The 24,933-nt window shown below is 42.6% G+C and overlaps 1 protein-coding gene across 1 annotated transcript; it reads right to left on the bottom strand.

Moving 5' to 3' along the window:
- Positions 1–286: 286 nt before the first annotated feature.
- On the bottom strand, positions 287–23,268 carry KNL1 (kinetochore scaffold 1). Its single transcript, XM_083864032.1, has 26 exons — positions 23,213–23,268; positions 21,496–21,550; positions 20,603–20,642; positions 20,314–20,373; positions 20,056–20,117; positions 19,569–19,624; positions 19,192–19,231; positions 18,660–18,697; positions 18,279–18,331; positions 9,474–13,745; positions 8,965–9,085; positions 8,794–8,861; positions 8,564–8,662; positions 7,425–7,540; positions 7,110–7,200; positions 6,510–6,626; positions 5,614–5,701; positions 5,082–5,150; positions 4,698–4,737; positions 4,488–4,589; positions 3,917–4,017; positions 3,573–3,641; positions 3,332–3,441; positions 2,689–2,807; positions 1,468–1,590; positions 287–1,363 (listed from the first exon to the last, which is right to left on the bottom strand). The coding sequence occupies exons 2-26, from the start codon at positions 21,528–21,530 to the stop codon at positions 1,258–1,260; spliced, it is 6,195 nt and encodes a 2,064-aa protein (XP_083720158.1). The 5' UTR covers positions 21,531–21,550; positions 23,213–23,268; the 3' UTR covers positions 287–1,257.
- Between the last annotated feature and the right edge of the window lie 1,665 nt (positions 23,269–24,933).

The raw sequence follows: 24,933 nt of genomic DNA on the forward strand, positions 1-24,933 counted from the left end.
TACAATAAATTCTTGTGAAAAGCCAGGATATAGAAAACTAGCATAGGAAAAGGAAAGGAAAAAATACCTTATTAAGAAAAGTCTTCCCAAGTATTAAACATAATTATTTCAATATTTCGAATATAATTTAGTATTGAATTTTCAAGCACCACTTTAAATACAGCAGCCCATAATGCCCATTTGAAGCAGGAAGAGTGATAAACCCAATCTTTATTAAACTTCCAACTTTTCAAATAGACGCAAACTTTGTAAAAAGACAAAATATATAAACACTAAAACACAGGAAAACATTTTTAAATTCAACATATTTTACAGGGTATGAAGATTTTCAGCTGCAAAACTGAGAGCTGAGCCAGGGTTGGTGCTTTGGCTCAGTGACACAGTCAGGGCGAGATCACTTCCAACAGTAAGACCCACATAATGCACAAAATTATACACAAAACCAAGCTAGAGCTACACATACTCCCAAATTTAAAGGAGTTCAGTCTCTCCACTAAAATTCCACGGCATTCCAAACTGGGACAGTGCCTCAGCACCCATAGACAGTGCTGGACTAAGACAATGAATACCAGAATGAACTTTAGCCAGAGAATCACAGTGATGGCTTTGAGGCTGTTGCATCCCAAAGTCTGTGGACAAACACAGGGATTTTTAGTCTTAATTCCAAAAATATTTCTGACTTTGGTGACTGGGGTTAACTGCTACAGGCTGCTTGGTTAATTAATAAGATGCAGGGATATAGTGCCTTGCCTGGGAGAGGGGCCAGGCAATGGATAAACACCGGACGTGGTGGGACCTGTTAAATTGTACGTGGTAGTGAGATAATGACAGCAAAAGTAAATTCCAGTTGTAATAATTTAGAGAACGTTCATCATTGCTTTGTCCAAGAACTCTGTAAATGACAAAATTAATGGTCTATGGCAGAATATCCATGCTTGGAATGACTATCCAACCATGACTATCTGTGCCAGGAATGAGCACCAATGACTGACAGAAGATAAAAGGCACCTTGAATTTACAAGGGATCTAGGAATTTCCTTCTTCTCCTCTTTAGACACCTCTGCTTTTGTAGAACTCGTGGCTTACACAAAGCACTCTACTTGGTCTAAGCCACAAGGACACTAAATGGGCAGGAATACTAGAGCTGAGTGGGTAACAGCATTCCCATTTCAGGGAGACACAGCTGGAATCCTTGTAAGACTAAACTCTCAGACTACCCATTTTGACTGTTTCAGTCCTGCCTGTGGATGCAGCAAATCATCTGGGATCCTGGAGCAGACTCTGATTGATGGAGATGACTATTCTCTGCAGATAGTGGTGACCAGCTGGAACTTTGGAGAGAACAGCAGCAATTTCCTTCTCCCTGGGGAAGACAAAGTTATCACAGGTTGGAGAGGATCCCGAGTGTTCAATCCCCCATCCCCACCTCGGAATGGAGTGATGTGCAGCGGTGCTTTGTCAGCTCACCCGATATTCCCAATGTGGGTCTGGACCCTGAAGGGAAGCACAGCAGATGGGTAATCATGGGAGACAGCCAGAGTCAACTCAAACTTTGCAAAAGCCACTGAAGAGGAGAACAGAAGCTTCACCCTGTGGAAATAAACAGAAAGATCCATGCAAAACAGTCAAATGGGCTGCTTCCACCTTGGAATTAGTGCCAGGAGCAGAAATAAGCGATGTCACTGATGGAGCAAGCCCAGCAACTTTTAAAGACTTCCAGCATAGACCCACGGGAACTTCAGGAATAAGATACAAAAGGCCCTTCACACTTTATCAACGCTTCAGAATGCCCCAATTTCCCCCACAGAAAAAGTTAATGCACACATAATTCACAGAACCATCCAGAAATCATGGGAGAATAGTGACTAACGACATGCTTTCTAGTTAACATAAAATTTCCCAGGCAGTTATGGTTTTCTAATGCTTTAAGTGGGACTGATTTGCCTCCAGTTCCATGGGGGTTTTGGCACTCTTGCAAAGAGAGCTACTAAACTAGAATAACCTCTGGAACAGCACTAAGGTGGGCAGAGCAAGTTAATAATTGGGCACTTCTTAATTAAGGATATGCATCAATAATTGAAGGATGAGGTGAAATTGTATTGGTGTCATACCACTGGGACATGCCACCAAATTTGGAAGTATCAAGGGAAAATGGCAAGTAAAGAAAGTAAATTTCAGTTTCAGTGCATCCCTCCTTCCATGACTGATTCTGTCTGGCTGAGGCAAACACAAGATTAAAGGAGACAAAGCCCTAAGCTACAGGTAAACTCTTGGCTCTGTTTCCTTTGCATTGCTAAAATTTGGCATCAATATTTAAGAAAGGCAAGTCAAGCAGGAAAACAGCAAGGAAGGAGAGGCTGTCTGATAGTTATGAAATCAATGAATCCATGAATAGCCTGATTTCCATGCACTGGGACACTACAGTGCAATTGTATGAAAATAAATTAAATTGTTCTTAAAAACAGCTGCATCAAATGTCATTTTTTAAGAAAACCAAATTGAAACTATTTCAGTGTTTTGCTTCTGATTATCTAGAAACTCCCTCTTAAGGCTACTGTGAACTCCATCTTATAGAATCACAGAACATCCTGAGCCAGAAGGGACCCACACAAGGATCATCAAAGTCCAGCTCCTGTCCCTGCACAGGACACCTCAACAACCCCATCACGATTATCTGAATTTACTCACTCTGTGTTTTTGATATCTGTCTCCAGGAGATGGAATTTTGCACCCCACCTCTGCAGGAATTCCAACTCCTCTCCCAAGATTCTGCAGCGATTCATCACCAAGGAAATGTCAAAGAGAGCCTGGGGGGGGCAATCAAAAAAGCAACATCAGCACTCAGGGGGTGACCATGTGATGCTTGAACCCACAGCTCATCCTAGAAAGTACAAAAAATACATGTGGTTTAACTACTGCCTCAGTTTGGATGGAAAAATTAAATTGTACAAGTATAACAAATGTACACTTTTTGCTTTAAATTTGTCCTTCCAGCTTTGCCAGCAGCCACACAGAAACACAAAAGTTTGGCTTGGCAATTTAAACCTACATTCTTTAGGAGGCAGAACAGCCTTCAGCTCAATTTCTTTTTTTCCAAGCAAAGAAAAGCTTTTTTAAATAAACTTCAGCTTTTAGGACTCCTGCCTTCAGAGACGTATTTCCCCTCACACATCTCAGAATATTCCTGATGCAGATTTTGGTTTGCATTCCTGAAGCTTTCATTAAGGTGCTTTGGTTCTCAGCTCACCTCTATTTTCCCTATTGCAGAAAATAATAACTTGTTTTTTTTTTTTTTTTTTCCAGAGTCTTCTAAGTTTCCCTGGAATGTTACCTGGGGCAGGTAGTGCAGTGTGGGACACTTGTCCTGCCAGCTTCCCTGACTTTCAATAAACTGGAAGATGAGTCTTTGGACTAAACATGAGGAGGGTGGAGCTTGTTCCTCTGCAACACAAAAGAAAACCAGAAAACTTTGAAAAGCCATTTCATAAAGCATTAGAAGATCAAGCACACATTTAGTCTTCCCAACAACGGATTAGCAGGGCTGCTACTTTCACACTATTCAAAAATCTCACCATCCAGGAAAGATTCAAAGTCCAGGCTAGTGATGCTTCTGGAAGGACGTGCAGCAAAAAACTCCCCATCTGAGAAAGAAAGTTAAAAACCCCTAGTTATTTCCATGCTTAGTTCTGGAGTTACAGCTCTTCACCTTCAGAAACAGCCATGCATTACATACATTTCTGAACTTTCATATGAAAAACATATTCAAAGCCACTTCTCTCAGCTTACAGTATAATCTCTAGTATATTTTCTATTTCCTACTTCCTTTCAGCAGATCTTTACAAATAAGGACATTTTAGGTTTCTATTCTCTAATATTGCAAATGCATAAAACACAAACCTACCATTTTGTGACTCACCTATTGGGGGTCCAAACACAACTGTGAGTGTCACAGAGTCATAGAGAAAATTAAAGACAGCTTGCTGATCACTCCATTCCATCAACTCCCACTCCGTGAAGCTGAAAAAGGGGAAAAAACCCACCATCACCCCAAGTTTCAACCAACCCAAACAACTTCCTGAGGGACAAACATCAGCGTATTAAATGCACTTGCAGCTCTTACTACATTGTACAACAACAAAATTTTCCAAAGTCAAACAGAGTCTTTCATTCCAACAGAATATAAGGATTTGTTGGGAATGGAAGCATATTACTATAAATTTTACATAAATGTCAATTTGGTGATTAAGGGAGAGTTGGATGTAGAAACCCTGAACACAGAGAACCAGTGCAAAGCTGCTAATGGAATACCTGCCTCACACATGGAAGTTCTCCAAGGCTTTATTGCCTACCTCAGGATGCAAGGAGATAGGCATTCAAGATTTCCCACATCAAATAACAAGGAGAACCAAACCCAAACACATTCATGTACAAATATGAGGCCCCAGAAACAGCTATTAAAAAATAAAACCTGGAGGTGTTTTCCTTACTCGTATTTCTTTAGGATTTCCAGGCAGGCCCTTTCAGTCTGCTTGAGCTTCTCCATCTCAACCAATTCAAGCTCATCCTCAGCATCCATCTCTGACAGTTCTCTGCAAGGATAAACCAATCTCATGGGATGTGGTATAGTGGTTAAAAACAGACCAGCCCTCTAAAATCTGAGTGTGCACCTGATTCTTAAATCCTCTTTGACATCTTACCTCAGAAGTTCCTCTTCTTGGGCTGTGATGCTTCGCAATTCTAAAGCAAACAGAAAAAAGGAGAGAAAAGGAAAAAAATCAGAGAAAGGAGCAGCACAGGAAGACCTAATTTGCTGTGCACTCACTGCCCTTATGGAGTTAAAGCTTATAATTACTGGACAATAAAGTGCTGAATATGACAACCAGCACACACTCTTCACACAGCAAGTTTTTCCAGGGAAAAACCAGTCCTTTTCATTCTTTAACACCTATGTAATTAGCTGTGTGCGATGCAGGAAAGAGAGAAGCAGAGTCTACATCCCTTTCAGAGTTAATGCATCAGGGTTTCAGCCTCTCCAGGTTCTAAACCACCACACAAAAAGTGCACTCAGCTGGTTCCATTACCTTCCTGAACGTTCCGCCCTCCTGCTGTTCCAGCGCTGCAGCCAGCTTCCTCTTCATCCCAAAAAGAATCTGTGGGAAACAAGTGTCAGGTCTGTGCAGAGCTCCCAGATTCAATACTTAAGAGTTACTTTTATTTGTTTGTGGGCTCTAGAATTCCCAGCACTTCAAAGTTAACTAAAAAAAAAAAAAACAAAAAAAAAACAACCCAACAAAACAAAACCAAAAAAACCCCAAAAAACCAAAACAAAAAACCCATGGAAAAGTATCTACCAAAAACCTCAAAAAGTGATAATAACAAGAAAAACTCATTTTATTGCACTGTTTTAGAGCTGCTGCTGTGCAATTTGATTTCTACTCAAGGCATTGGAGAAAAAGAATTGAAACTACAGAGCATCATTAGACAGTAATACCAAGTTCTGACTCCAGCTTGCATCAAACAACCACAAACACAGAATCCTGACCTTTTAAACAGCAGCTCTGCAGAAAAAAAAAGAGAAAACAGAATATTGGCCACCTCTTTGGAAACACACACCTGATTCCAGAGCAGCCACAGAGCTCTCTGCCTCCTTCATCCAATCATCCACCTTTTCTATTCTTGATTGGAGCTTTCTGTATTGCTCCTAAGATGGGAAAATTGTACTTGAGTCAGTGATATTATTTTCAAAGCTGAATTTTCTTCTGGGATCATCATGGGGCTCTTTGCTTGCTAATTAATTCAAGGAGCTAGTGAAATCTATCATTAGAGGGAAGAGGCAATTGACAAACCAGGGGGGAGTAGCCAATAATAAGAAATTACAAAATGCTTACTGAATCTAGAGCTTTAATATATACGCACCTTTGATTCTTGTCACAATTACTTGTGCACTTCCCTGTTACTTATCATGGAACCCATGAATGGTTTGTGTTGGAAAGGATTTTAAAGATCATCCAATTCTAATCCTCTGCCAAGGGCAGGGACACCTTCCACTATCCCAGGCTGCTCCAAGCTCTGTCCAACCTGGCCTTGGACACTTCCAGGGACCCAGGGGCAGCCACAGCTGGTCTGGGCAAGCCTGTGCCAGGGCCTCACCACCCTCACAGAGAAGAATTTCTTCCTAAATACTTGTTACTACTGCTTACCTACTTACTAACACTGTTATTGCTACAGTATAAAGAGTTCATTTTTGGTGGTGTTTCCTTTAAATACTCCCATTTTTCACTCTGTTAATCACCAAAACTCTAAAGCAGAAGGTTCCTACAGTGTAACTGCAAGAAAGTCACTGTCCCAGTGTTATATCTGCATATAAAGAAAAGGGAAATGTATTTATAAGAAAGAAACTTCCATGAGAGTACACACTTAAAATAATCAAGCTCTTACACATTTAAAGACAAGAAATGTGGTAGAAGTGATTTTTAGAGGTAAATGCCTGCAGCCCTGTGGCTCCTTACCTCAGCACTCTGCAGCAGTTTCCTGTACAATATCTCCTTCTCATTGTGAGACAGGATTTTAGCCTCCTTGGTGAAACAGGATTTCATCTTGTTCAGTTCTGCTCCAAATTTACTCAGCTGTGAAGAATGGGAAATACAGAAGAGAAAGTGAATGGAAATATAATCCTTCCTGACTCTAGCTCAGCACCCAACCTCACTGATATCCCTACACCAAACTAACAATGAATTATGAAAAATACTGTGTCTCTAATCAATTTAGACTCTTTATTTTCAAGGAATAGATCTTTATTCCTGGCATTAGAACCACAGGAAACAAAATCTCTTGATCCACCTTCTCAATTCTTGTGGGATACTTTTATAAATTTTCTGCGTTTTCTATGCAGTAACTGTGGGCCATTTCTTTCTCCTTTAATATATTTCAAAGGACACATTTCCTTGCATTCTCCTGACATTCTGGAAGTTTTCAGCAGCATTTTAAAAATATTTTGCCTTGTTTCGCCTGCTGTTATTTTGTGACCATTCTGGTTCTTATTTGATGTGAATAAATGAATTAACCTCAATTCTTCATTACATACACACATTCTCTCCATGCAGCATTACCTCTTCATCAGTGCAGGTTCTCATTACTTCCCACAAACTCCTGATCACATTCACCAGGGGCTGATCCAGGACAGTCACATGTGGCTTTAACCTGAAACATGGGGAAAAATGCTGAAAATCTTGTTGCAATTGCATTGACCACATAAAGCAGCACGTTGATATTCATACAGTTAATTTCTAAATCTGTAATAAACTACTATCTATATTTTTACTTTCTCTGTATATAATGTACTAACTTTCTTCAGGCCATTTCCATGCACCCAGAGCTGAAAAAGTGGAATTACTGATAAACTGTGTGACTGGAAAACCACTCACTCCTCTATTTTCTGAGACAGATCCTGGCAATCCTCCTCGTAAATCCTCAGCTTGGGCCGGTGAACGTACTGGCTGTAGATGAGATCTTCTGCACTGGGAGATGCACTGACTGCACACTGAGGAAAAACACAGGGAAAAGTAGGAAGAAAAAGAAAAAAGAATTCCATATTTGTCAGAAATAGTAACTTCCATAGTTATAGCAGTCATTTCAGTTCTGCTTTCATGTTTCATGCCCTTTGTTTCCTCACACCACCAGAGCACAGGCTTCCTTTTGGGATATGTGCCTCATCATTAGAGCTCAAAAAAATGAAATTAAATATTACTGAAAGAGGTCTCCTTTTAGATGAAGACTTGAAAACATGTATATGTTAAGCAGATAACAAAGGGGCTCCCCAGTAAAACAATGCTGCATTCAAAGTTATGCTCAATTCAGAATCAAAACTCCCAAACCTTAGGGAAGCCTTATGGAGCTTTATTCCTCAAATCAATATGAGGGGGTATTTCAGCAAGCTGCCTGTGTAGTAAAGCTCATAAATAACTGACATTAATTACTCCCACTCCTTCAGAGAAAGTTTTCAGGGGAGTTTGTGGGGGTGGTGTCTGTTTTTTATCAGTCACTAGTCTACAGTAGCAGCATTATTAAGCCTGATGAATATTTAGAGACAATTCACTATGAATAAATTTGTAAAGTAAACTGTAGCTCAGTTGGGAGAGCATTTTAAATTAAAATGGAAGGGATTTAGAAGTCAGACTTCTGTTCTGTATTTCTTCCCCTTTCTTCAGGTCAGGAAATAAAAGAGTAACAATATTATGGTGAAGCATTTCTAAGAGAGAGAGTAGAACAGGCAGGAGGAGCTCAGAGTAGCTGCAGGCAGTAGTGATTGAAGGATATAGTGAGAAAATAAAGTGAAAAGATCAGACTGAACTTCTAATTCTTTCAAATTTATTGTCCTTAAAACAAATTTTAAAAAGCAAGAATTAGTATATTTATCCAAGAACACTAATCCTGAATATATGGTATTTGATGAGGACATGGAAATCTGTTCTGGTTTTCATTTAAAGATGTTTAAGTTGCTAAAAATTAAAACCCAAACCAATAAAGGAGTACTATTTAAGGTCAGTTATATTGTTCCACTCACACTGGCTGGAACCTGGCTGTGCCGGGGCTTCTGAATCACAACATGGACTTGAAGAAGGGTAAAGAACTCCCCAACTGTGATAGCACCATTCTGGAATTTCTGTACATTTGAGGAAAAACATACAGGTAAGTCCATTTTTCAAGACAAACTGCTCACTGGTGTATAAACACAGGAGGTTTTTTTTTTTCCTGTTAGGACAGGAAGTTGCTGTCTTCCAGCCCTGTCCTTACCTCCCACAAATTTTCTTCACAAATGCTGTCAGTGAGAAGCTGGGACTCCACCTGACTGCTGCGCTGGACTGGGAAAACAAAACAGAAAGGGGGAGTATTGGTGGGGTTACTAACATTCCTACAGGATAAGGAACACAAGGTTTGGGACTCCTATCACAAATGGTCTCTTACTTGTTGACTCTATGTCAGCCTTCACAGAATCCAGGGAGCTGCTGGTGCTGGCATGAGGACACTCAGGGCTCTTAGCTGAGAGATTTGGAGGTTCTCCAGCTTCATCAGCTCCTGCTTGGTCCTGAGGCAACACATCAAAAGTCAACTAATATTAACAATTTTTAAAAAATAAATTAATATAGTTATATAAAACAAACTAACTGGATCAGTGGTTTATTGTAGCTGTTCCTTGAAAAGATTAAAGGGATATTATTCAGAGAATGGTTGGAGGTTTAAAATTGGAAAATCCCTCATTCTGCCTGTTTTGCCTGGTACAGGACTGTTGCACACACCAACCTGATTCTTCCAGCTTGGCAAAACAATGAAAACCACAGGGAAAGACACAGGAAAATGACAGCAAACTGGTGATGATGAAAAAACAAGAACACCTACTAAGAGACCCACTTACACCCCCAAAACTTAAGCCCTGATGGTGTTCCTGTATTCTTACAGCGAGGGACCAAGCTCACCTCCAAGCCTTGAGAGGCCCCAGCATCCACATGTTGATCACTCTTGGCCTTCTTTGGGCTTTGATGATCCTCCTCAGTTTGTCCAAAAGCTCTTTTCATGTTGCAAGTTTTTGTCTCTTCAAATGGACCCTTTTCAGAGTTGGGGGTTTGTTTTTTATCAGTCCAAGCATTTTCCATGAGTTCAGAGCTGACAGATTCATTGGAATCCATCTCCTCCAGGCACACAGGGAGAAATTCTTCTGCTATGAACTGAAAAGGACTGAAGTTCTGCCTGCTGGACTTCTTACCTGGACTTTCACTGGTGTTTGCTGGAACTGGGGCTTCTACTCTGTCTGATTTTGTGCTTATGTCTTGTCCACTGGAAACATAAGTCCTCTTGCTTGGTAATTTAGGCTGGAATATACCCAGAGGGATATTTATTCCTGGATATTTATCCTTAGGTGCCATTCCTATGGTATCAGCTTCAGATTCCAGACCTGTGTTCTCTTGCTTTTTGGTATCGAAGGAGTAATTTGCTTCATTGACAGTGTTTTTTCCCAACCTCAGGGTATCCTCTGGCTGAGCTGAAGAACTGGGCAACTGGTCAGAAGAAGCAGTTTTGGAAACAGAAATAGATTTCCTTGTCAAATCCATCAGTTTTGAACAAACACCTAAAACTCCTGAAGCTGCTGGTAGAACAGTAGGATGTGCCTGATCCCCTGAACTGTCACTGACCAAAGGTTGACTAGTTTGTTCAGAGTTTATTTGCAAGTCTTTTGGAGGTGCCTCCCCTTCAGCTGACAGCTCCTCATTTTTCTTGGATTCCTTGTTAGCAGCTGGAATGAGGTTTGCTCCAGCCAAGCCCAACTCTGACTCTCCACACCGAGATGAATCCTCTTCCACTAGCTGGTTTCTCTGAGTACTCTGAGTACTAGGGGCATCTGGATGACCCTTGCAAGGATCTGATCCCTGCATGGGAAAGGCAACACAGGATCCCAAACTGCCGCTTTCTTCCCTGTGATCCACAGTGCCCTTACTTGGGAACTCAAAAGAAACTCCCTTTGACTGCAGTTTTTCTGGTGGTGGGAGATCCTGCTCCCTGCTTACAGGGTCTGAATTATCTGTGGGAAGGCCATGATCCTGTGGTGTCTCCACATCCATAGTACTTTCTTGAAGGGAGACAGAATAAATGGAATGTGGTGTTGTGCCACTGGGGACCTGGGTAGCTCCTTTCTCACTAGGAAATGCTGAGTCTGACGAAGCAGAAGAGGGAATGCTGGGTTTATCCTTGGGTTTTGTGGCATATTGTGAGGAATCCATTTCAGCACTGCAGGGCACCAACCCACCATGCATGTGCTGTGGTGGCTGCTGGGTGTTTGTGTGGGGCACCTGCTGGGCCTCGAACCCACAGATGTTCTTACTGACAGCAACAGTGTGGGATGCAGTGATGTCCATGTCCTCCTGGTCGTGGGCAAACATGATGGTTTTGTCAGCAGGAATGGCTGGGAAGGGCTGTCTGTGCTGTGCTGTGTGAATTGTGGTGATCTCCATATCCTCAGCCGGAGCAAAACTGATGGTTCTGCCACCTGCAGCCTCCTGCCCACACAGCTCTGCTGCTGTTGTCGTTGTGGCCCCTTTTCCTAAGGACACTGTTTCATTTCCACTTTGACCAAAGCATTCAGGTGCTGCTTTGTTTTCTGGCAAAACGCTGATGCTGAAATCTGGAACCATCACCACAGACCTGCCAGACATGTCCATGTTTTCACCATGGGGAAACACAACAGACTTTTCTCCAAAGAAAGACAACTGGGAACTTCCCTTGGGTGCCTCAGCTGTCCTGGCCCACATTGGCTCTTCTGCACCCCTCTGGAGCAGCCCATGAGCTGAGGGAGGAATTTTTAAATCCCTTCTTGAAGAATTTATTTGACCCATGGAAAAATGTCTGTCAGAGTCTCCTTGGGTTGGCAATGTTTTGCTTGCTGCCGTCACAGGCTGGGCTTCCTCTTGCCTCTCTGAGTTTTGGCCCTCTGCATTTATTCCTGTTACTGTCCCAAACTGCTCACTTCTTCTCATTCCAGAGGGAGCAGGATTGTTACTGAAAGTAAATGAACTACTTGGAGCCAAAGCAGTAACAATTTGCTTATTGGTGTTCATTTTCAAGTCCCCACATTCCATTGCTGCAGTTTGACTCATGATATCCACACCAGAACGACTGGAAAATGGGAAGGGCTGGTTTTGCAGCTGCTTGGATAGTGCAGTGTTTTGATTATAATTACTGGATTCTTGTTCAGTGTCAGTAGGGGCAATCTCAAAGGCAGCAGGATGAGCTTTGGTTATGTCCATACTTTGGTCACCTAAAAACACACCTGTTGTGTCATTTGTGCAGAAGTCTGAGAGGCTTGGAAGGTGTTTTCCCAGAGGCTGTGATACAACTTCTTGGCTTTGCAAAGTCAGGGATGCACTGGTGTTAGTGACAACATTCTCAGCGTCACCTCTGTTTTGCTCTTGTAACAAACACATGCTCCTGGAACTCAGACCACTTGCCTGGAAGTTGGTTTTTCCAAGCTTCTTATCACCCATCGTCATCAAAACATCCTGAGCATTCCTTTCCATTGCCTGGCTCTTTTTAATATTCCCATCAATACTCCACACTTCAACATTTTCCTTGTCCATCTCTACAGAATATGCAGATATGTTACCCTCAGTGACATTTTTGTTCTGGCTCTTTCTTGGAATGATTTTACAGGGCGTTTGTTTCGGTTCTGGTGTTATCCCACTGCCTCGACCATCAAAGAAAACAGTGTGGCATCTTGTTATCTCCATTTCTTCCTGCTCAGTTACATTGGAAGACATGGATCTGTTTCCCAGGAAATGAGGTTTGCAGGTGACAGAGGCGAACACTGCAGCGGGATGTTCATTATCGACATTCTCTCCACCATCCTTAACATAGGTTTTAGCCAAGTCCATGTCTTCTCCTGCAAATATTACTGTCTTCTCACCAGAAAAAACACGCTGGGAGTTTGCAGAAGGATCAAACCTGCTCTTCAGAGCACTGCCAGCCACCAAATGCATATATGAGCCAAACCCAGTGCTGGCTGCATCAGGACCATGAGCTTGGGACATGTTTTCCATGTGTCCACCTGAGGCTGAAGGCAATTCCACTGCACTGATTTCATAAGGCCCAGCAGCAGGATTATCTCCAGGTGTCACACTCTTTGGAATGTCACCACATGCCAGGGATCTGCTCCCTGTGAGTGGAGGGTTGGTACTCACTGGCTTTTCACAGGTTTTATGGCATGAACTGCTGTCTTCTGTGGTGCTGGCATTATAGATGATGTCTGTGTAATTCTCAGTCATTTCCATGTCATCACACTTGGAAAACACAACAGTTCTGTCCCCTCGGAAGATGGTCTCAGATGAAACAGATCCCCGGATGGCAGACAATTCCCTGGCCTCCTGTTTCCCAGCTCGCAGCACTGGGGGGTCTCCTCTGCCTGCAATATTTGCTGCTTTTCTGTCTGCACAAAGCTGAGAGTCCTGCTGAACACTTAAGTCGTGATTAGATGCTCTCCTGAACACAGAATTATCCAGCTTTGTGGGTGGGAAATCCTTTTGGAAGTTGAGACTTTGGTTCTGGGCAGTGGAGAGGGCAAAGGACACTTTTGCAGTGTGACTGGTGGTCACGTCCATGCCCTCGTCTGCAAATGCCTCGGTAACATCCATACACTCCCACTGCTCTGGTGGGACCTCACTGACCCCAGGGAATGGAATTTTAACATCAGCTGCCTCACATTTTGTCATCTCCATCCCACCTTCTCGGCCTCGAAACACTTTTGTCACATTGCAGGTGTCCAGTGGCTCTTGGGAATAGCCAAATTCCCCAGACAGTCGTGTCACGTCTCCCAAGCCTTGGGAAGGGACACAGCCAACATTGTCCTTATCAGGACTCTCAGCAGGATTGTTTGACTTCAGTTTCAGCAGAAATTCATTGAAATCTATTTTTTTCGCAGTAGTGGCTTCTTCCTTCTGTTCCAAAGATGGGCCCGGATGGTTTGTGGGGTCAGAGAGCAAACTCAATTCCTTGCTGCTTTCTGCCTTCCCCTGGCTGGAGTTTAACTTAGCCAGGAAGGAGGTGAAGTCTATTTTCTCGGTTGTGTCAGCCTGGTGGGCCCCGAGGTCCCGTGAGATCACGGCTGTGTGACTGGCTGTCATCTCCATCTCGTTCTCCTCCGAGAAGAGGAGGGTAGTGTCCTGCCTGTCCGTCCTTGGAGCGGCTTGGTCCACGTCATGCCACTGAAAAACAAAAAAAATGGAGAATTCAGTGACTGGCACTTAAAACAAATGCTCAATGGTTTATTCTATTTAAAACAGAAGTCAGCTAATGTTGACTAAAGTCAAGTCCTAAGGTTTTAGCTTTATAAGTCCTTTAAAAAAAAACCAACCTGTTAATTTCAGGCCTCCCTGATAAGCAGTAACATATTTGAGGAAAGGACAATGACTAAATGATGCAAATATATCATATTTAGATGGCTTTTAATGAAACAACATGTCTCATCTTACACTTCACCTCTGGCCACATCTTAGCAAGCACAGACCAATTACTGAGGCTTATGGATCAGTATTTCTCTGTTCTGTATCTATTTCTCTACAACATGATTTCCACCTTTTATTTCCAGCAGTTTAATTGTCCACCTGCTCCAAAGCAACAGCACTATGCTGGATGTTTCAAAAGAGATTTTCAGCACTGATAAGGGAGATTTTAGTCTCTTTAACAAAAAGCATTTAATAGCTGTGGGGGGAAAGTGTAATGAAATACACTATATTTTATCCAGTATAATGAACATATTTGTCACCAGATGATAAATTATCTACACCTGGTGAGTTAACTCATTACTTGTTCTCCAAAAACTACACTGGCCTATGGAACTGCTCAATGTCCACTGGGTAAGAAGGAGAACTGGAAAACATAAAGGTTTGTAATCAGTGGTGGCCACTTTACACCCTGGAAGATCAAGAGAAGTGGCCTAAGGATGGAACCTTGCAGCATAATATATATTGAAATTAATGCTGTTTTGTAGAACGGAAAATAAGTGGGATGAAATTCTTTGTACACTTGAAAGGGAAAAAAAAGGCAAACAGTTGAAAGAGGTGTTGTTTTTTTGTGCAGCATGGGACAGAGGTGCTTAAAGCACAGGCAAGAAGAAGAGAAGGATGATTTAGAGCTGGTGGTTCCTCTGAGGCAAAGAATAAAGGAGGTGAAGCACCAGGGAATACAGTTAGACACATAAGTGAGTCTTGGAAAAGTGGACTGGAACAGAAAGAACGTTTGAGGGGATAGGAGGATTTTGGTCCATTTACAGAACATGCTAGAAGGCAGCAAAGAGAAGTTGGAGGAGGTGCCAGGGAAGTTCTGATGGCTCCCCTCCAGCAGGTGGTTGGGAATTATGGTCCAGTAACCTTATTTTTAATAGTGGATTTAATGTCACGGAGAAAGGTGGCAGGAGTTTAAAGGGAAAGCCCAAACAGAGTTGCTAAAGTGTTTGAAACCATAATTAGGACTCGGGACCCCTCCTTACTCAGAAATAATTGGTTAGTCATTATAATAATTGGTGACTAAAGTATACTTTAGTAATTTGTATGTATTAATTAGTGGCTGAAGTATATCTGGCAATTTGTAATGTGATAATTAGTGTCAGAAATGTGTTTGGCACTTTGTGTTGTGATAGTTGATAGCTGAAATGTATTTGGCAATTTGTAAAGAAAGGAGACATTGGAAAAGGGAGTGTTCCCAAGCCAGGCAAATCAAACAAAGAACCTAAAACAGATTCTTTCAAGCCATCAAGCCCAAGATCTTAAGTGAAAATGAAAAACTCCCCTAAAGGAACCAGGGGAATCATCCTCAGCTGAGCCCTGGTTACATTATTGCTGGGAATGAAAAGATAAATTTTTAAATTGATACAGAAACAGCTTACTCAGTACTGAATATGTGCAGAGGAAAACTTAGCTGAGAACCTGTAAGTGCTGTGGGTGCAACAGGAAGGAAATAGAACAGGCCTTTTTCACAATAATTACTATTTAAATTAATAAAACACTGGGGAAAACACCAATTTGTATCCTCCTGAATGCTCAATCCCCTTGTTGGGGAGAGATTCATTGGGAAAATTGGATGTTCAAGTAACTCTCTAGGATGGGGAAATACAAACTGAAACACCAGAATCAAAAGCCATCATGGCAAAGAGTTTTATGTTGCAGGAATCAGAAGAGTTGGATGAAATCCCAGAGGAGGCAAAGAATGCTGTAATACCCTGCTGGTATGGGCAGCTGAGATGCCTGGATGACCAAAGGTAGCCAAATTGGTGAGGATTACTCTCAAACCTGAAGCCAGACTGGTAAAGCAAAACCAATATCCTATTAAGTCTGAAGAAAGAAGAAGTTGGAGAAACTTATACAAAAATTTTAAAATATTGAAAAAATATGAATCAGAATGTAGCACATCAATATTATCAGCTATAGATTTGTACAAGATTTAAGGGCCATTAATGAAAAGTTCCTGATATTTATACAGTAGTAACTAATTTGTACACACTCCTGACAGCACATAAAATTGGAAAGTATTCTGCCAGCAATTAAGACAAAGTGATTCAATGCTACTGAAACTCTGCTACATTTCTTAAAACCATCTGGATACAGGATGTCAAAGAAAATGGCAGAAATAAGCAAAGAAGCAGTAATATATTTTAGTTTTGCAAGAAAAGGAGAAGCTCAGGGAGCAGCTGCAAAGAAGCCATTTGCCAGACTCCAGAGATAAGGACTAAAAACCTTCTTAGGTGGCTGGATGGTGTCAATTATGGATTGCAATTATGGGGTACTGGCAAAACCCTTGCATGGTCTTCCACCAGAAATACTTGGTTTGGACTCCTGAGAGTCAGAGTCCCTGAAAAGCTCTGAAAGAACCTTAATACCAACCCCTGCACTGGCAGCCTCACCCTTGAACCAAACCATTTGAATTATCTGTGCAAGAAAGGATGCACCTGGCACTGGGGGTATTGGCTGGTGTTTGGGATCATGGAAGCAGCTTGTCCAAACAACTGGACAATGTGAGGGAAGGTGACCTGGACACCTGAGAGTGGTGGTAGCTACAGAGAAGCAGAGACTCCCCAGTTAATACAGGGAAAAAATTAGCTGACAAAACAGCAAGAGAAGTTACTGAAAAAGGTATCCTTGCACTAATACCTAGCAAAAAGTTGAATGTCTAGGAACAAAAGCCAAATCAGGACAGTTAGCCCCATCACTGGAAACTAAAGAAAATCCCAGCAAGTGATTAGTAAACTCATGTAGGTGAGTAATTGTACCTCCAAATTAATGTTTAAAATAACAGAACAAAAACCATCAAGAAACACTTCAGGAAATAGAAAATATAGTAACTAATTTATAAAGGAATACAGTAAGCACAAAGATGATAGAAATTAAGAACAGTTACTGAAAAATAAGTAATTTGTTTTGCAAAATTATCTCAAGGAAGTAAGGCCACCTCCAAGGCTGGTAAAAAAAGGAATTTACCAGGTAATTACTGGCAAACTGAATTTGCAGGACTGCCCAGGCAGCATGAGGGGCTGGTACATTTTAGTATTTTGGTACTTTCTCTAGATGGCCAGAAGCTTTCCTATGCCCCACCAACAAGGCAAAATAAGCCTCAAAATTTTACTGAAATTAATATAAGAGTATTAAAATTAACTCTTGTAAGTTTTAAAAGGTACAATGTTACCAGCAAATCATTGGGACCAGACTCTCCTGTACATCTTTTCAAACCAGAAGATCTGGTGTTCCTCAGAACCTGGAGTTTTGGACCAACCCAGGAGAATTGGAAGAAATCCCCCTGGTGACCTACCCTGCACTCAGAGTGGGAGGAATTAAACCCTGAGTTCATCACATGCAAATGAAACAAGCAACCACAGATTAAACATAACACAGACAAAACTGACTCACACCGTAGAGTTTTTATGTTTATACGCAAATCCTACTGGTTTAGGAAAGGATGTAATTTTCTAAGGAAATACTATTTACTAGATCTAGATAAAGATTATAAATAATTTCATATTTATAATAATAATAGAAACTATATTCTTAATTTCTGGGAAGGAAATTGTAGTCTTAAAGTTAGTGGAAGATTTTGGCAAATTACAGAATGTAACTTCTATAACGTGGGACTTTACAAAACAGATTAGCTTTAGATCTATTTCTGTTACACAAACATGGAATATGTGGTTATTTGAATTTAAAAAATAATACTTGTTGTGTGCACATTCCGAGTGTGACTGCTAAATCAGATAATCAAATAAGATAAGAACTGGTAGCTGTAGCTGGCAGAGAATTAATTCTAGCAGAATTGGAAAGTAACTAGTTAAATAAAATATTTAAAGAATTTGTATTTTCTCTGACTGGTTAGTTGGCCTTACTTTTGCAAAATATAATTCTGATCATATGAAAAATTGTGATTTTTACACTTGCCTTAAAAACTGATATTAGCAAAAAAAGTAAGTGAGGCTCATGAAGGCTTGCAAAGAAGACAAGAATGGAGGAACTAGTTCACTACTGAGAAGTTACAAAAGAATTTCAGAAGCAAGAGTTATTTATGTTGCAGTCTAATGCTTGTCAGATTAGGACACACTTCAAAATATAGAATATTCACTTTCAAGAGAATTTTATGTGAATACAAAGGCTTATTTTTTAGGCAGTTAACATTTTTAATATTTACTACACCAATTCTTGTGATGCATTTTGGACACTGGCATTTTCAGCACCAAAAAAATGAAAGCCTTCACATACCTCTGTCTGCTGCCCCAGGGCCTGGATGGGGGCGTGAAGCAAAGTGTTCATCCCTGTGGAAAGAAAGGGAATACTCCAGTTTTTGTGCTGTTTGCTTATTATTTTATCCACTGAGCTGAAGCTCAATGCGCTGAGTAAATAAATACAATCAAACCCAAATATATTCTGAAAAATATTTTCATTACTCCCTTCAGCACCTTGAAGGGCCACCCAGACTTCCATAACAGGATCCCTGTAAACAACTTCAAGGGACAAAGCCCATCCAGAGAGAGCTCTCCCAAGGCAGGGAGATTGCTCTAGGCACATTAAAATTTCTCAAACATAATCAATAGCTTTAAATAAACAAAGTAACTTAGTTATTAAATCTGTTGTCAAACTCACCAGTGATCTCACATGGAACAGCTGCAGGGTCTTCATTCCTACAAAAGATGGGTTTGAGAAAGAGTTTGTTGAAAGTTTTCAAAGAGAAGCCTTGATCAACAAATTGAAGAGGCACAGAATTGTGTTGCACAGAATTCTGTGGCACAGCTCATGTGGGTCTGGGTAGCAGACACCAGGCACTGCTTATTTGTCTTCAACATATTCTAATTTGAGTCACAATCTTATTTTTCCCATGAAATTATCTATTATGCCACAAACCACTGTTTAACATACAGTGGCATTTGAATTTTTAAACGAGAAGAAAAGATTAATTGCTTGTTTTTCACAGAATCTATGGTTCTCTGAAATTCCCCTTCTCACATACCAAGTGTCCTGTTATTTTACCACCAAGTCATTTTAATTTTACAGATCTCACCACAATGTTTTATCTACAAGAACTTTGAGGCCAGACTAATTCTTTCTCTTTTTCTGAGGAAAAAGTTTGGTAATAAACACTGAATAGTAACAAATATCTATCAGACATGATACTTACTGATTAGACAAGGTATCGTCCTTTGCATCTGCTGAACACCCTAAAAATAAGAAAATGACAACATTACAATGTGATAAGCATGATCACATTTGTACTTGATTATCTTAAAGGTTTTGCCCAACCACATGATTCTGACTGAATAAAACATTGAGAAAAGAGTGAAGTACACAGAAAACAGTGTTCTGAAGTTCTCACTCTTATGTGTCTTCTTGTGGCAAAAACTCTGTGACTGAGGAGTTTCCAGCCAGCCCAGGGTAAAGAGCTGACCCTGTTGTTCCTTCCCCAAATAGAAAAGTTCTGATTTCATAAATTCAAGCTAAAATCTTGTTGCTAATAGTCTGGGGAAGCCTGTCATGAAAAGAAAAAAGTAGTTTTACCTGTATTTTCTGTCTCTGTTGTGTTGTTCTTAAGATCTCGTTGGAAGACTCTGCAGCTAAGAACCAAACCACCAGTTTTTAAAAACACAAAACCATCTCTAAAAGCATATTTAAAAAACGAAATCAGCACTAATATAAATCTTTTCTACATGTTCTGCAACGAGACCTGAAAAGCCAGAAGTGTACTGAACCCAGCTGCATTTTTCAGGGAGAAGATGTCATTATGACATATAAGAGGCATGAATGGAAACCAAAAAATCTTAACTGTATTAATTTCACTGAACTGCACTTTCTTCCAGCCGGGAAGAGAAAATGAATAAGGACTCTCAGGGTTCAACCCAACTTGATTCGGTTGGGATTTAACAATCTTTCTGCTGCTTGCAGCCATTTGTGATTGCTCAGTGAGGACACTTTTAGAGGGAAGGATTATTCCCTGCCCCTCATGGCTGAGGAAGGGATGTAGGTGTGCCCCCTCCAGCTCCCTCACTTGATGGTGTTGGCGAAGCTGACCCTGCGCGAGCTCCTCCTGCGTCTCTCCACATGGATGTCCTGCCAATAAAAAAAACACAACAGGTTGCTACCCATGGCAGGCACAGCTCTCCAAGAAACACAGAACAAAACAAAAGTGGTATATTAATCTTATTGTCAAAAATGGTGCATTAAATCCACCCATGCTATTCCAGTGACACAGTTTAACCAGCAAAACGCTGAGGAGGATAGGTAGGAAAAAGCTTGATAGACCTACCTGGGTCATTTCATTCCCATTTCCCAGATCATCCAGAGGATTTCGTGGAGCCTTTAAAATCTGAAAGAAAATACAACAGCTGAGAGCTCAGCTGCAGCTCCAAGAGGTTTCTTGGCTGCAGAGAGTTTCTAAGAGCCAGCAGTGTCCCAGTCAATCCTCTCAGTTTAACAGGCTCTTTTGGAATGCTTTTCTTTCGGGCACAAGAGCAAGCAGGTTCCTCTTTCAGCTTCCCTTGGCTCCTTTCCTCCCTCACAGAGTTTTATTTTGAGGAATGCTGAAAGTTACTCACGGAGGACAGTCGCTTCCTTCTGATGTGTTCTGTGTTATCACTGCAAGGGAAAAAGGGAAACAGGTATTGATGCCTAAAGTTTTTAGCTTTTATGTATTCTTCATGTATTTGTATTTCTGTAGACTGTTAAACACCTTGGTGTGACTTCCAGTACTTTCCCACCTTTCTTTCCCACAGTGAACAGGCACTTATTGACACATTCCTAAAATTTTTTTTAGTCTTTCATGTATGTTTTCCAAGGACATTTTATTTTGCACCACATAATCACTGGAATAATAAAGGTAGTACAGAAGGGTAGAGCCCATGGGGGAGATTACCTAACCAAATATTCCTCCAATTGAACAATATTGGCAAGATATTCTAATTGCCTGATCTTATCAATTGTAAGGATCTAATTCTGAGCACTGCTTTTCACCATGTTATGTGCCTGAGGGCTTCCAAGTAAAGGTTTGCTTTTATATTATCATTATATAGCCTGGAAAAGTTTGTGTTCTATTTCCAGGCATCAGTATGAAGGCACAAAATTGCACCAAGGTACATTTCCTGAATGGTCCTGCCACGGTTTTGAGGTTAATAAATTGATTTCTCTGTTATTTTTACACATGTGAAAGTAAATAAACAATGTGCTTGGAACAGATTGACCATTTCAGCACTGGTGCCCAGAATAAGCTTTGGAAAACTCAGCAGATTGCTTCCCCAATCCCACGGTCAGTTCATCTCCTGACAATCCATCACTATGAAATGCCCCCACCAAACACCAAAGAAACCCCCCAGTCTTCTTCACAATGGAAAACAAATTTCATTCAAGGGATGTTGAAGTGCATTACAAAAGGTTTTGCCTCTAAAGGGCAATATTTATACCACAATAAAATCTTTAGAGGGTTTCAACTCACTTTTCCATGTTAGGGTCTGTGTAAATCTTGTCCATTGCTGAAGGATGTGCTTTTCCTACAAAATACAGCACCAGAATTCAAAACCATTAATGAGCCTCAGTAGGAAAACTGCATAAATCCTCAACTGCCTATTAGCTTTTCATGCTGTGTTTTTTCCTCTCCATCCTTCTCTAGTCACAGAAATGCTCTGAAGTATGACAGGCCTCTCAAATCAATGTTCTGTTATATTCACATTAGATCTGTATTTCCTATTGTATATCATATTAGAAAACAGCTGTGCTAACAATTTAAGTATTACTGGTTCACTGACCTTTTATTTAAAGTTAAGATTCTGGTAAATGCTGGGAGATAAAGGAGATCAAACCTTATCCACGACAATGTTTGCTCTGACACATACAACACATTTTCCCTCTTGCTCTAAATTGAATTTCTGGTATTTCAGCTTGTGCCTATTGCCTCTTGTTCCTTCCCTAGACACAACCAGAAGAGCATGGCTCAATTTTCTTAAAGCCCTCTTGAAAGGAATAAGAGGAATGTGTTTTTACAAACTATGAGTCTGCCTAAGCCAGAGACTGATAGGTGAGTTAAACAACAGGGGAATGAATGCTGCTTATGGACACAAACTGTTGCTTACCCAATGCCCTGCTAAATTCCTAGTTTTGGGGGAAAAGAACAAATACAGAAAGAAAAAGAGGAGATCGGGGGGTGCACATTAGAAGAGGGTCTGTATTAGGCAATTCGGGAAGTCTGTATCTCTCAAGTACCTCAGCCAGTGGGGAAAGGAGAATCAGAATAAAAAGGAGGCTGCATCCCCCAGCAATTTGAGAGACCCCATGGAAAATGCCCCATCTCCCTTTATTCATGAATAAAGCTACGGGACTCCTCTGTCTACTTTTTGGACATAAACCATCATGAATTAATTTTCCCAATACAGAGAACAATTTCATCCCAGTACCTCGTCTAGACCCGCTTTCGGTCAGACTGAACACACAGAGAGGGGAGCGACAGGGAAGATCCCTGTGGGAGATAAGCCTGGAGCTATAAAAGCCCCTATCACTCTGCTATTGGGGATATTAATCTGAAATTCACTTCCCGACCGCTTTCCTTAAGTGTTTTTCTCTAATCCTGCTTGAAAGTTCTTCCACAATCCTTGAGGGGCGAGGGGCGAGCTGAGTCGCTGTGCTGATAAAGAACCCCACACATTTTTATTCCCCCCTTTGACTGTGCGAACACGGGAATCACTCCGTAACCCTTCAGTCCATCCCCGGCCTTTCCCCCACCAGGATGAGCCGATACAATCCCTTTTTCCCTCTCTTTTTGTCCCCGCGCCCTCGCTTTCGCGCCCTCACAGCCCAGGCGCCAATCGCTTATCAATCCCAAACCCCGCGTTAATCATCCCTATCATTAATTACACCCCATTAACACGCTGCCCAGGCATTAATTACCTCCGAGCGACCCGCACCGCCCTTATCGGGGGGTTCCCCACAGGCTCCGCGCCCACCGCGGGTGGCACCGCCTCAGCCCTCCCTCCCTCCTTCCATCCATCCAGCCGCTCCCGAGGCCGCTCCCGGGGCAGCGCCGACCTTCCCTCTCCCCCCGCCTTCTCCCGCGCTCCTTCCCTCACCGCCCGCCCCGGGCCCGGCAACGGCCCCTCCGCTCCCGCGCTGCCCCGCCGCCGCCTCCTCCTCCTCCGAGGGGGTCCCTCGGCCGCTCTTACCTCCCGGTGGGGGCCCGCCGCTCCCGAATCCCGGTTTCCGGGTCCCCGGTCCCGGTTCCCGCTCCCCGCTGGCCGCCGCCCCGTTCAAATCCAACCGCCCGCCCCGCGCCCGTGACGACACTTTGGCGCCGTACAGGATGGCCGCCCCCGGCTCCGTACAACATGGCGCCCCCTTGCGTCGTACAACATGGCGGCCTCCGCGCATCGCCCCGCTGCTGCCATTTCAGCATCTTCCGCGGCCCGCACGCCCGCAGCCGAGGTGATGGGGATGGCGCAGTACTGCACGGGCTCCGCGGAGTGTTCGGTCGCGGCTCGGTGGCTTCGCTCCGCACAGTGCCCGTGCAGGGCCGGGCCGCATAGGCGGCGCCGCCGCCGCGCAGGGGAACGGTGGGCGGGAGGAGAAGGTGGGGGCAGTGGCAGAGTTTCCTATAGGCCTGGTGAGGAAGCAGTCGCTGTGACGAGGTGGCCGAGTGGTTAAGGCGATGGACTGCTAATCCATTGTGCTCTGCACGCGTGGGTTCGAATCCCATCCTCGTCGGAAAGCATGATTTTTTTCCCACTCTCACCAAAACTTTTATTTCTCCTCCACACTTCCAAGGGCCCTCTCCCTCTGGCCCATATGGGGAGAAGGAAGAGTGGAGGTGGCACCCAGGACAGACAGGACATAGGATCCTGAGGGACTTAGGGTCAAAATACAGGATAGTGTCCCAAAGACTCCCAGGACACAGCCAGGAGAGAGTGTCATGAGAGATCTAGGGATCACCAAGGATAGTGTCCCAAGGAATTTAGGGGTCACAGGCAGGACAGACTGCCCCAAGGGACTAAAGGACTTCACCCAGCATCCAGCTTCCTGCGGGGCCTGTCCATGGGGTAGCTTGACTTACCTCCTTGCCTCAGAACAGAGCTCTGGTGTGGAGCTGCCAGCACTGACACTGGGAACAAGTCCTTTTAAATCTCAACCTCCCCTGGAATCCCAACAAAATGTCCTATTAGGGCTGTCTGGGTCCTTCGTGAAAGCTTTGATTAGGAATTAGAGGAATGCAAGATCTCTCCTATGAGGAAAGGCTGAGAGGGATGGGATTGTTCAGCCTGGAAGAGAAGGCTCCAGGGAACCCTTAGAGCCCCCTTCAGTGCCTAACGGGGCTCCAAGAGATGAACTTTGGACAAGGGGGAATGGCTCCAAACTGGAAGAGGGGAGATTTAGATGGGATATTGGGAGGGTGAGGAGGCCCTGGCACATGCTGCCCAGAGAAGCTGAGGCTGCCCCTGGATCCCTGGAAATGCCCAAAGTCAGCTTGGAGCAGCTTGGTCTAATGAAAGGTGTCCCTGCCCATGGCAGGGGGGTGGGACTGGATGGGCTTTAAGGTCCCAGCCCCTCACTGAAAATTACATCAAGTTCTCTTCAGATAACTAATGACTGTGCTTGGCCTTGTCTTCCATCAAGTTATGGCAATTTAAAATGCATAAATGAGATTATTGACAAGAGGAAAACTCTTCCTCTCTGCCTAAGCCATCCATGGTTCACATATATATATATAAAATCTGGAATTAGAGGCCTGGAAGTAGAAGTTAATGAAACACAGAGCTTCCAGGGAAAGGGACATATCCCACCTCTGCTGTGACAGTTCTGAGCACTCCCTGCACACACTGGCAGAGTTATAACTGTACTTAAATCCTTCTGGAAATTAGATCATACCAAATCCTGGGCAGAGTGTGGCCAG

Source organism: Zosterops lateralis (assembly GCF_965231275.1).
Source record: "Zosterops lateralis genome assembly, chromosome: 6".
Classification (NCBI taxonomy): domain Eukaryota; kingdom Metazoa; phylum Chordata; class Aves; order Passeriformes; family Zosteropidae; genus Zosterops; species Zosterops lateralis.